At 38.5% G+C, this 13,737-nt stretch overlaps 1 protein-coding gene across 1 annotated transcript; it reads right to left on the reverse strand.

The window, feature by feature from the left end:
- Positions 1-3,403: 3,403 nt before the first annotated feature.
- LOC308350709 (olfactory receptor 5G3-like) lies at positions 3,404-4,354 on the reverse strand (the record flags this gene model as incomplete). Its single annotated transcript, XM_080816218.1, has 1 exon — positions 3,404-4,354. One exon carries the CDS (start codon positions 4,352-4,354, stop codon positions 3,404-3,406), a length of 951 nt encoding a protein of 316 aa, XP_080672344.1.
- Positions 4,355-13,737: the final 9,383 nt, after the last annotated feature.

Raw genomic sequence — 13,737 nt, forward strand, 5'->3', positions numbered from 1 at the left:
TGATAAGGAAGGAGTTGGACACTGAGAATTGAGATTAAGACATCTGCTTGGGTGTGTTTGAGATAATCCAGTTCCCCCAAAGTGTGTGACCATACAGAAGTGGCCCTCTCCCCCTTGCTGGAAGAAACCAGCCTTTCTTTGCCAGAAAACTTTAAGAGGCCTCACTTGAGCGAGACACAGCATGAGATACTAAGTGCTTTTCTCAAGATCTTGTCCACCTTCTGCTCTTAGATTTTAGACCTAAGCCAGGGACAAGGCTCCAAGTGGTATGATTTGATGACTAAGGAGAATTGGCCTATTAGTCACCAAATGGGTTATAGGACTTGGCTGATAAGTACCGTCAGAACTGGAAAGTGTGCAGTATACATCTTGAAGGTAATGTGCTTAGGGTGGGAGGAATATAAAGCTGAATAAGGAAGAACTTACTGATATAGAATTCCAGTGCCCCAAAAATTACCTTTTAGGCAAGACACCAGAAGCAGATCCTAATGCATTATTGGGATGACTCCAATAACCTTGGCAAAACTATAGTAAGGGAGGTAGAGATACCATTATTGCCATGCTAGAATGTTGAAGGGGCCCAAAGGCTCAGAAATGTAAGGATACTTGAAAGGACTTATGTTATAAGTAAATATATATGGTGATTGTGCTATCAAAAATCCATCAAAGAAGGTATCAGGTGGCTGAAACAATAAAGAAAAGCACTAGTAAGAGGGACTCCGGGGCACCTGGGTGGCTCAGTCCATTAAGCATCCCACTCTTGATTTCAGCTCAGGTCATGATCTCAGGGTCCTGAGATGGAGCCCCACATGGGGCTCTACACTCAGCAGGGAGTCTGCTTAAGATTCTCTCCCTCCCCCCCACTCTCTCTCTCAAATAAATAAGTAAATAAATAAATAAAAGCATTTAAAGAAATTTTTTTTAAAGAGCCACTCCAGCTGGTGGGAACCCAGTGGCATGAGAAATTGTTACACATTTAAGTTCCTAGGGTCAAGAGGAATGATAGGGTTCCAGAACACTTGAATACAGAAATCAATGCCACCACCAAAGACATAAAGGGTGCAGAAGAAGTAATCATATCATCTGTCCATTTAAATCAGCAGTCTGGCCCGTCCAGAAATCAAATGGCTCTTAGAGAATGACTGCAGACTGCTTAAAGTTCAACCAAGTAGTGGCCCAACAACAGCTCCGTGCTTTACATGTGATCATTTACAAGTTCTCCCATACATGGTATGCAGTCAATGATTTGGGAAATGTATCCTTTTCTATTCTGATTAGAATGGAGGATCAGAAACAGTTTATATTCATGTGAGATGAACAACAATATTCATTTTCAATTTTTCTCAAGGTTATGTTAACACTCCTGCCCTCCTCAGTATAGTCTGCTGGTATATGGTCCCCCAAGATATTTGGCCTCCTACCCACTACATTTAGTGGATACTAACTGTAATATCTACTACACTGATAACGTCATACTGATAGAGCAGTTCACACAAGCAGTTGCCAGAACATTGGACGCCATGGTGAAACACCTGTGCTCCAGAGGATGAGAGACACAACACAAACACACAAATACCTATTAAGACACAGAAACTCAAACTATTGGGTGAGTTTTTACAGGTCTACCCACCCAGGGCATGTGACAATACCCCATCCAAAGTAAAATTCGTGAAGAAAGAATCAGAGTCCTAGTAGGCCTCTGTGGGTTTTGAGGCAACATATTCCACAGCTAGGAATAGTTCACCAGCCCAGAGACCATATGGCACAGAAGGCCCACAGGCATTATGTGGGATGCAGAACAGGAGAGTCTCCCCAGCAGGTCCAAGTAGAGTGCAAGCAGCCCTGCCACTTGACCACATGATAGAGCAGGATCTATAAGGAAAGCTGTGGTCCTGGGGAAAGAAGCAACATGAAGCTTATTACCAGCCTTAGTAGGGGAAAAATTCAGGTCCTGAGCTTCAGGAGTTATTCTATACCATCCCTAACAAAGAAGGTTACGTTTTTTGAGAAAGAGCTCCTAGTCTGTTTGTGGGGCTTAATAAAGGAGGAACTCTTGCCCAGGAAGCACCACATGAGCACGTATCCAGTCCTGCCCTAATGCACTGGGTCCGATCAGAGCCTCCAACAAATAAAGTAAAATGGGAAAAGCAAAAACCATAAGATATAAATGGATCTCCATCTAAATGGATCCCAAGTAAAAGCAGGGGGGCGATCAAGCAACAACTCAACTGTGCATGACTAAAACCTCTCCTCTCCCACCTCAACATTACTCCTGTTGAAGTAATCAACATCAAAACTTGTTGTGCATCCTTTATAAGGTCCTTCCAGTGTTCACTTGCTCCTGCACGCACATGCACGTTTTACTATATAGCATCGGCCCTTGTTCTTAATGATCAGAGCTACACTTTGGTCTACCGCTTGATTTTTTTTTTTTTTTCACCCAACAGTGACTGCATGCAATCTCCAGGTCAGTCCATAATTACTTAGTCTTTTCATTTGCTGTGCATTTCACATCCACACACACAAAATTGACTTTTCTTATAATGGTGGATACACACACCATTTCTTTTATTTTACTTTCCATACAAAGTGCTGAAATATGTCTAATCTTATTCATTGGCGTTTATATTTCTGTGAGCTAGAGATTTCTGAAGAAGGGATTTCTAGGTCAGACACCATACAAATTTATCATTTTATATGGGGACTACCAGGTTCTTTGTGAAATGGAGTATTCACACTATTAGCAGGAAGTAAGAGTGGACATGGCCATATAGGAACTTCATCTTCATAGGAAACTAACAATATTCTCTCTATATTGAAAGGCACTGCATTGGCCTTTAATTTCCTTTCATTTTCTTGACGTCATGATAGTAAACTTTTTTTTTTTCCCACACAATCTTCTTATGTGGATACCCATTTCTGTGAATTGCTTGTTCATTTGTTTGCCCATTTATCTATTATATTTTTTTTTGAATTTTAGACTGTTCCTTCATTATCAGAGATACAACTTCATTGTTTGGAATGTGTGTGCAAACATTTTCTCTTGTTTTATTATTTCCCTTGTAATATTATTTGTGCTACCCTGAACTTTTGATTACAAGTTTTGGTTTTCTTGTCTGGATGAAATAGTATTCAAACACCCATGATTGCACAAATAGTCACCTAAGTTTTCTTCCAGTGTATTTTCACATTTATGTTCTCAGTCCATCTCTATATTGTTTTGAAACACTCATCATGTCACAGACAATAAGATACTGCAGAAAATTATTTAAGAACTACTCCATTTTTCAAGTCATCTATAAGCTGGCAGAGCATGGACTCACATGCAGTTTCTGACTTCGACTTCAGCAATTGCTTTCCAGTATAGTCTGTACCAACATCTATGGTACAACACAACAGAGTTCTATTTTACCAAGACCATTAGAGCATTTTTCCTTTCCAACTTCCTCCTGAATGCATTTTTCACCTCCTTGTTCCTCAGACTATAGATGAGGGTGTTCAACATGGGGATTACCACAGTATAAAACAGAGAAATCACTTTATTGATATCCAGGGAGGAAGTGGAGCCAGGCCGAACATAGATAAAGAAAAGAGTCCCATAGAGGATGGAGACAGCAGCCAGGTGAGAAGAGCAAGTGGAGAAAGCTTTCTGCCTCCCATCAGCAGTCTGGATCTTCAAGATGGCCACCAGGATGCAAATATAGGAGACCATGATGATCAGGCCACTGAGTATGATTATAGCTCCAGCCAAGATGAACAGCACTAATTTATTGATCCATGTGTCTGCACATGCTAGAGACAGCAGTGGAGAAATGTCACAGAAGAAGTGATTGATGATATTTGGACCACAGAAGGGTAAGCAAAAAGTGAGAATTGTATGGGTCATTGTGCTTATAAGAGCTATGGTGTAAGGCCCTACCACCAGCCGCACACAGACCCTCTGGTACATGATGAGTGTGTACAGCAAGGGCTTACAGATGGCCATATACCAGTCATATGCCATGGAAGCCAGGAGGAAACATTCACTTGCCACAAAGAAACCAGAGAACCACATCTGTGCAGCACAACCCACAAAAGAGATGTCTTTTTTCTCCGCAAAGATATCACACAGCATCTTGGGGGCAATGGAAGAAGAAGAACAAATATCTACAAAGGACAAGTGGCTGAGAAAAAAGTACATAGGAGTGTGGAGTCTTGGATCAGTCCATATGAGAATGATCATCCCTACGTTACCCCCCAGGGTGACAACATAGACAAAGAGAAGCATGACAAAAAGGACAATCTGATGCTGGAGGTGATCTGTGAGGCCCAAGAAAAGAAATTCAGTCACTTCTGTCTGATTCTTATCTTCCATCAGTCAGTTGCAATCTGTTACAAGAAGGAAAAACAATTTTTATAATTAAAATCAATCACTAGCACTTAGGAATAATGTTTTATACAAATGACAGATTATCCTAAACAGGTCTATAACAGGCAATTATTGAATTATTGTTGAACTGGAAGACAGGATGTCCACGTACTAGGTCTAGGAGTTGTGCATAGACACTGTGTAAACTTGGAAAATTCACCCCCGATCTCTTTGGATTCAGTACTCTCTCCCAGAAAAAGAGGAGTCCAACTACATTGTCGAAACCTCCCTCAAGGTGTATTTCCAATGGGAATTGGTATCCACATTTCATCTTTTTGTGTTATAGGATAATAAAAGTCACTTAATAATACCTTTACTGGAAGTACTGTAAAATCTCACCAATGTGGTATTCAGATCCTTACATCAGACATATGGGAAAGACTAGGCAACGGAGTTCCTGTTCTCACTGAAGGATCAGTACCATTTTAATATTATTAAGACACAATTCATAGATGCGCTTATCAGTCTATTCCCTACTCCCACATATTGCAAGATGTTGAAAGGATAATACACACAATTGACAAAGATTTGATTCATATACAGGAATATGGTGTCATGGAAGAAATAGAGAGGTCTTCCCTTAGAGATCAAGTGATCTGGCAAATGTTGGAAATTGTATAGAAAATTAAGCCTCTGTTGCACCTAAATAACATAGAATTGTTTTATGTGATTTCCCATATATTCTATAAACTGTTTTTGAGTTATTTATCTTGAATTCTGTCAAGCAATCACAATATTTTTGTTAAAACCGTCATTGTAATTATGTCTGTAAAATATCAAATACATCATACTTTATGCAAGGAATACCCTCAAGAAAATGTTGGTTTCTGACTCATTAGTAAAGGAAGAAAAATCAAGTTGTTCAAAATTCCTAGGAAAGATCACTATGTAGGATAACTTAAATGAAAAAGTCTGGTTTTAAATAACATGCATTGTCACTTCAGTTAGTGTCCTCTTCAAAAGAAAATAAGACCAGTATGCTACTCTGAAATTATAATTACATGTGGAACTTGATATATGATATTAGTAGTGACTGTATCTATTCAATTTATAATAATATTATCATTATCATGATTCTTTGCTTAATGCTATATGAATGTATTTTCAATGGTCAAAAAGGCAATTCTTTTTTTTTTTTAATTAAATTTTTTATTTATTTTCAGCGTAACAGTATTCATTGTTTTTTCACCACACCCAGTGCTCCATGCAATCTGTGCCCTCCCTAATACCCACCACCTGGTTCCCCCACCCTCCCACCCCACCCCTTCTAAACCCTCAGGTTGTTTTTCAGAGTCCATAGTCTCTCATGGTTCACCTCCCCTTCCAATTTCCCACAACTCCCTTGTCCTCTCCATCTACCCTTGTCCTCTATATTATTTGTTATGCTCCACCAATAAGTGAAACCATATGATACTTGACTTTCTCTGTTTGACTTATTTCACTCAGCATCATCTCTTCCAGTCCTGTCCATGTTGCTACAAAAGTTGGGTATTCGTCCTTTCTGATGGAGGCATAATACTCCATAGTGTATATGGACCACATCTTCCTTATCCATTCATCCGTCGAAGGGCATCTTGGTTCTTTCCACAGTTTGGCGACCGTGGCCATTGCTGCTATAAACATTGGGGTACAGATGGCCCTTCTTTTCACTACATCTGTATCTTTGGGGTAAATACCCAGCAGTGCAATTGCAGGGTCATAGGGAAGATCTATTTTTAATTTCCTGAGGAATCTCCACACTGTTCTCCAAAGTGGCTGCACCAGTTTGCATTCCCACCAACAGTGGAAGAGGGTTCCCCTTTCTCCACATCCTCTCCAACACACGTTGTTTCCTGTCTTGCTAATTTTGGCCATTCTAACTGGTGTAAGGTGGTATCTCAATGTGGTTTTGATTTGAATCTCTCTGATGGCTAGTGATGATGAACATTTTTTCATGTGTCTGATAGCCATTTGTATGTCTTCATTGGAGAAGTGTCTGTTCATATCTTCTGCCCATTTTTTAATATGATTATCTGTTTTTTGTGTGTTGAGTTTGAGGAGTTCTTTATAGATCTTGGATATCAACCTTTTATCTGTACTGTCATTTGCAAATATCTTCTCCCATTCCGTGGGTTGCCTCTTTGTTTTGATGACTGTTTCTTTTGCTATGCAGAAGCTTTTGATTTCTGAGTTTATGTTAGGAACATGACCCAGGGCAGAAATGTTTTCTTTGTGGCAATTTGAATGTGGCAATTTGAATATGGCAATATAGGTGTGGGGCATGTCAGGGTAGTACACTCACACTACTCCTAATTTTGATTCAATCATTTTTCCTTCCTTCCTTCCTTCCTTCCTTCCTTCCTTCTGTCCCTCATTTCCTATTTATTTATTTTAATAAGTTATTCTGAGTCTCTAAAAAACAGGGAGGATGATCCCAAACCTCTTTCACACTTACATTCTGTGATCTTAGAAATCCTCATGGACATTGTCACATCTCGATATTGTAAAGAAACAAATAGGAAATTCAGTTTTAAAAAGTCACAACAAACCAGTTGTTTTGTCTCAGAAAGATATGAACAAAATGCCAAAGTCTACTCTCTTTAGAGAGCCTGAGCTAGAAAGGTTATTTTCCTGTCTTTAAGCTCATCCTGATGTTTTTCCACCAAATTTCCAAAACTTCATGTTTTCCAAAATGCACTGTACTCACTTCTTTAAGGATATCCTTCATCTAGCTCCTTTAACTGGTTCAAAGGAAATGATCATTTTCTAGAAGAAAGGAATATTCAACTTCCTTCATGGTGGTAACCTCTTCCAAAGTATTTACATGACTTTGTAAATACATGGTGAAGAAAACAGATCTCCATCTTAAAGAGCCTGCAAGTGAAGAGATGCTGTTTGACCTGCACATGAACACACATATTGCACAGAATAAGGGACGCTTTCCCAGGAGTTTTCAACAGTTTAGAGCCAGGTCCCCAAAGAACTAAAATCTCAAGCGTTTACACCTAAAGGGACAAAATTAACATGATCTTAGTCGCATTTGCACTAAGTATTATTTTATAACTGTGTCATTTCTCAAAGAGAGGATTCCTAAGAAAACAAAGGGGATTGCCCCCTGCTTTGGCATCCTTCATGCCAAAAGGAGCTCTCTTTTCTATCAGTGGGGTGTGATGCATTGAGCACCCAGGACCAGTTTGGAGGAAGTAGTTTGCTGCCTGGATTCTGGAGACACATCCCCTGGTGTTAATCTCAATTCCAGTACTTTACTACTTGTGTCACTTTAAGCATATTTTTAAGTCTCTCTGTGCCTCATTCTCTCAATTTCTAAACTAAAGAAGATAACGATGTCTAGCTTCCAAAGATCTTGGAAGGACTTAATGAAGTGATAAATTTAAACTACTTAATGAGTGTCCAGCACAGAAACAGTGCTCATTAATGTTATGTATTATTATCAGGGCTTTATAGCATAGTTAGGGACATTATACCTAGACACTGAAATAAAACAGAAGGGTTTTTTTGTTTCTGTTTTTGTTTTTTGTTTTTATCTCTAGGCAAAATAAAACACAATCTGTGGACTCCAAAGAAAGGACAGATCACTGTAAAAATGGAATAGAGGAGAAAATACTCAAATGGAATAGAGGAAGGAATTACTCTAGAAAGATAAAATTTAGGTAGACTGAAGTTAAAGGAAAGGTATTCCAGGGCAGTGCTAATGAGATCAGCAGGAGCAGAAGCAAGAAAAATGTTTGAGATGGAAGGTTTACATTCAAGAAAGAAGCCAGTGTAGAGTCTGATGAAACAGATTAAAGTATTGCAATCCCCACCTTCTCTGAAACCTTATTGTTTATCCGATGGGAAGACCTGATATCTTTCTCTAGTTAACCTCTATAACATTTCACTGAAGCTTATTTTTAATCCCAGTTAAGTATCTATCTCAGTACATTGTCAATAACTGATTTTGCCTAACTGTTGAATTAGCAGAAAATAAATAATTTGTAATAATTCGTAATGGCTTATATTTAGCAATTTAAATTACATTATATACTTTTGATCTGATGGCAAGTAAAAGTAAGGCTACCTGTTATTCTCAAAACAAACTAAAAATAATAAAAAAACAACCAACAAACCAGATTTTAAGTAAAATGAGTTGTGCATAGACACTGTGTAAACTTGGACAATTCACCCCCGATCTCTTTGGATTCAGTACTCTCTCCCAGAAAAAGAGGAGTCCAACTACATTGTTGAAACCTCCCTCAAGGTGTATTTCCAATGGGAATTGGTATCCACATTTCATCTTTTTGTGTTATAGGATAATAAAAGTCACTTAATAATACCTTTTCTGGAAGTAAAGCAATGAGACTGATACCCAAGTTATTTACACAAATAAAAGAAATAGAGGAAAATAGAATAACTTTAAATTTCTGAAAAAAGTAGCATCTAACCGAGAATTCTGCACCAAGTAAAACTATGTATGAAGGTGAAATAGATGCATATCCAAACAAGCAAAATCTAAGAGAATTTTTTCAGAGAAAAAATTCCCTGAGTAAAGATAATACAAATCAGCTCATTAGTCAGAAGGAGTATTATATCTTATGGAATCTCGGGGTTATGGAGAGACATGTACTTCAATGGAAAAATAGAGATGTGAGTAACTACAGAGATAGTAACTAATAGAAACTTATAATAATTTCTTTCATAGAAAACTGATATAAATAATAACAATAAACATTCAAATCAAGAGTAGGTTGAATGGAATTAAAGTGTTCTAAGACCTTCCGATTATCTGAAGACAGAAAGTCTAGCACTCATTTGTACTAGACTCTGAAACATCAAGAATGCAAACCACCAAAAGAATAGCTTCAGATTGTGTAATGACCAAATAATAGTGAGATTACCCACCCATCACATGAGTCAGACTTTTTTCTCCTACTTGAAAGTCACATCATCTGACCATTGAATAAATATCAAGCATACACTATGCCCAAAGAGTGGTTGAGATGTATCAGTTTAATAAAATACCACGCATATATAGAAATTTCACTTTAATGAGGGAAGATAATAAGCTATAAATTTAAAAATCAATTTAGACATATTATAGGTTGGAAGGTGATGAGTGTTATAGATAACAAAAAAGGTTAGATCAGAGTAAAAGGAATCTAAGTTTCCTGGTGGGGTAGGGATGGTAACAGATTCAGTCAGTAATCAATAAGTTAAGGTAAATCACAGAGAAAATGAGCTTCAAGCCATGGCAGAAAGGTGTGGAGTTCCCCAGGCACATACTGGAAGATGCGAGATCTCAGCCAGAGAAAACGTTATTGCAAAAGCCATAAAGGGACTTCACGTTCCTAGCTCTACAGATAAGGATCTTGGAAGTCACTAATCTGTCCTAACAAGTAAAAAGCTAAAGATACTGAAGAATCAATAACTCTTCTTGGATCTGTAAGAGAGGGGGGACACAGAGCAAACCACTGACCCCAAGACTGGAGAGATGGAGAGGTGAATGCAGAGTCACAGTTTACTCACAAGAGGAAACTGCCATGGGAACCAGTGCCTTGATAGGAAAAAATGAACAGAACAATAGAGTGCGTTTTACCTCCAGGAGTTTGACCAGGTCCCCACAGTAAATATAAGAGAAAAATCCCCTTGTGCTCCCGGCAGGGGACATCAGGGGAGAAGAAGAAGCATTCTTTTTTTTTTTTTTTTTTTTTTTTTTTTAAGTAACATCTAAAGTATTATTTGTTTCAAGGGTACAGGTCTGTGAATCATCAGTCTTACACAATTCACAGCACTCCCCATAACATATACCTTCCCCAAAGTCCATAACCCAGCCACACTCTCCCTCCCCCTGCCAAGCAACCTTCAGTTTGTTTCCTGAGATTAAGAGTCTCTTATGGCTTGTCTCCTCCCCAGTCCCATCTTGTTTCATTTTTCCCTCCCTTGAAGCATTCTGAAATCTCTCAGAGTGCTCTGTGCTTCTTAATAAAGCTGCCCTCAGGAGAAACTAGTTAAACATGCAATCCCCAGCTGGGGTCCTCTTAGAGCCTGATGAATCTGGGGGAAGAGAAATGGCCAAATTAGCCTCCCCTAGCCTTCCACCTGGAGAAAGGAAATAACCACTCCAGTCCACTATGGTCATCCTGTCCCAACTTACAAGGGAGAAAAACACTGAGAAACACTTTTGAAGCTCTTAGTCCAGAGGCATAGTTCCACCAAAAGCCTGAGACGTATCAGAGGACTACAGAATGCTTCTTCCCCTCCACACCTTACGACCACCTTGCTAAAAGGACTGTTTGAAGCAGCCTCTGTTGCCTAGAACATTGTGTTTGACTATTGGAAAAACATAAAAGGCAAAAAAAAAATCATAAAAGGCAGATACGGAAAGGCAAAAACATGATCCAAAGAGACAGAGCAAGCATCAGAATCAGACATGGTAAAGATGTAGGAATATCAGACCAAGAATTTAAATCAACTATGATTAAAATGCTGGAGATCAAAAACACTGTAACAAAAATGAAGAATGCCTTTGATGGGCTCATTAACAGACCAGACATGGCTGAGGAGAAAAATCAATGAGCCTGAAGATATAACAATAGAAACTTCAAACACTGAAAAGGAAAAAGAAAAAAAAAAAAAAAAACAGAATCAGGGACAAATATCTAAGTGAGGTCTATAGGGTAACAACTACAAAAAGTGTAACATATTTATCATGGGAATATCAGAAGAAGAAAGAGAGAAAGGAATAGAAGAAATATTTGAAACAATGACTGTTTTCCTCAAGTTAATAATAGACACCAAACCATAGATCCAGGGAGCTCAAAGAACACCAAGCAGAACGAAGGCCAGCAAAAAACTATACCCAGGCATATAATTTTCAAAGTACAGAAAGTTAAAAATAAAGAAAAAATCTTGAAAGAAGGTAGAGTCAAAATGACATGACACCTACAGAGGGAAAAAGGTAAGAATTATATCTGACTTCTCAGAAAAGTGGGATGCGGAGCAGGAAAGGCTCCACAGCAGGTCCAGGTATAGTAGAAGCAGCCCTGCCTCTTGGACCACAGGATACAACAGACTCTATGATGAAAGATATCATCCCAGGGAAAGAAGCAACACGGAGTTTATTACAAGCCTCAGTGGGGGGGACATGCAGGTCTTGAGCCTCATGAGGCATTCCATCTCACCGGTGACAAGAATCCTATCACCAAACTGTGGAAAGACCAAGACGCCCTTCAACAGACAAATGGATAAAGGAGACGTGGTCCATATATACAATGGAGTATGATGCCTCCATCAGAAAGGATGAATACCCAACTTTTGTCTCAACATGGATGGGACTGGAGGAGATTATGCTGAGTGCAATAAGTCAAGCAGAGAGAATCAATTATCTTGTAGTTTCACTTACTTGTGGAGTAAGTTTCATTTACTTGTGTTATTAAGGAATAACACAGAAGACATTGGGAGAAGGAGAGGAGAAGTGAGTTGGGGGAAATTGGAGGGGGAGATGAACCATGAGAGACTGTGGACTTTGAGAAACAAACTGAGGGTTTTTGCGGGGGGTGGTGTTTAGGTGAGCCCGGTGGTGGGTATTAAGGAGGGCACGTATTGCATGGAGCAATGGGTGCGGTGCATAAGCAATGAATCTTGGAACACTGAAAAATAAAATAAAGTTGAAAAGAAAAAAGAATCTTATGGCTTTTGAAAAAGAACTCCTGGTCTATTTGTGGAACCTAATAAAGAGGGAACACTTGCACAAGAGGCACCATGTGAGCATGTATCCAGGCCTGCCCTAATGCCCTGGGTTCCATCAGATTCTCCAATAAATAAAGTGAGATGAGCAAAGCAGCACCTATCATATGATGAACATGGTCCATCCAAATGGATCCCAACTAACATCAGAGGCTATAGTTCAAATGTGTTTGAATACAACCTCTCCTTTCCTACGTCCATGCAACTCACCTTGAAGTGATAATGTCAACAGCTTGTTATGCATCCTTTATAAGTTCTCTCTATTGTTCATTTACACCTTCATGTATATAAACATTTTATTCATTACCTAGGTTTTGCCATTTTTCTTAATGATCATAGCAGCACACTGATCTTCAACTTGGGTTTTTTTTTTGTTGTTGTTGTTTTGTTTTGTTTTTGTTTTTGTTTTTGTTTTACCTAATAGTAACTGCATACAATAATTGTCTCCAGGTCAGTCCATGATTAAGTAATCCAGTCATTTCATTTACTGTACATTTCACAGGAGAAAAAATGTGCTTTTATTCTAGTGTTGGATAGTCAAATAATTTCTTTTATTCTTCCTTGCCATACATGATGCTAAAATATGTGTAATCTTATTCATTGGCATGTATGTTTCTGCCAACTAGATTCTAAAGGAGGGATTTTTAGGTCAAATACCATATTAATTTATCATTTTTTAAGGAAACTACCAAATTCTTTGTGGAAATCGATTATTCATACTATCAGCAGGAAATAAGATGATACATGGCCAAATAGGACCTTCACCGTCATAGAAAACTAACAATATTTCATCTATATTGAAAGACACTACACTGATATTTTAATATCTTTTCATTTACTTGACCAGTAATGACATTCAGCATGCTTTCTTTACATGTTTGGCAATCTGCATTCTTATTTTGTGATTTGCCTATGCACTTGTTCGCTCTCTTATTTGTTGTCTTTCTTTTTTTTAAGATTTCATTTATTTACTTGAGAGAGAGAGCACAAGCAAGGGGAGCTACAACGGGAGAGGGAAAGGTAGAAGCAGGTTCCCCACTGAGCAGGGAGCCCAATGTGGGGCTTGATTCCAGGACCCTGGAACCATGACCCAAGCCAAAGGCGGACACTGAACTGACTGAGCCACCCAGGTACCCTATTGTTTTTCTTTTTCATTCTGAATTTTAGACTGCTCTTTGAATAATGGGGGTATTATCCCATTGTTTGGCACATGTGTACAAACATTTTCTCTTGTTTTATTATTTCCCTCATAATATTGTTTGTGCTACCTCGAACTTTCAATTACAACTTTTGGTTTTCTTGTCTGGATTAAATAGTATTCAAACACCCATGATTGCACAAATAGTCACCTAAGTTTTCTTCCAGTATAGTTTCACATTTATGTTCTCAGTCCATCTCTATATTGTTTTGAAACACTCATCATGTCACAGACAATAAGATACTGCAGAAAAATATTTAAGAACTACTCCATTTTTCAAGCCATCTATAAGCTGGCAGAGCATGGACTCACATGCAGTTTCTGACTTCGACTTCAGCAATTGCTTTCCAGTATAGTCTGTACCAACATCTATGGTACAACACAACAGAGTTCTATTTTACCAAGACCA

The sequence above is a fragment of the Martes martes genome (assembly GCF_963455335.1).
Source record: "Martes martes genome assembly, chromosome: 10".
Lineage (NCBI taxonomy): Eukaryota > Metazoa > Chordata > Mammalia > Carnivora > Mustelidae > Martes > Martes martes.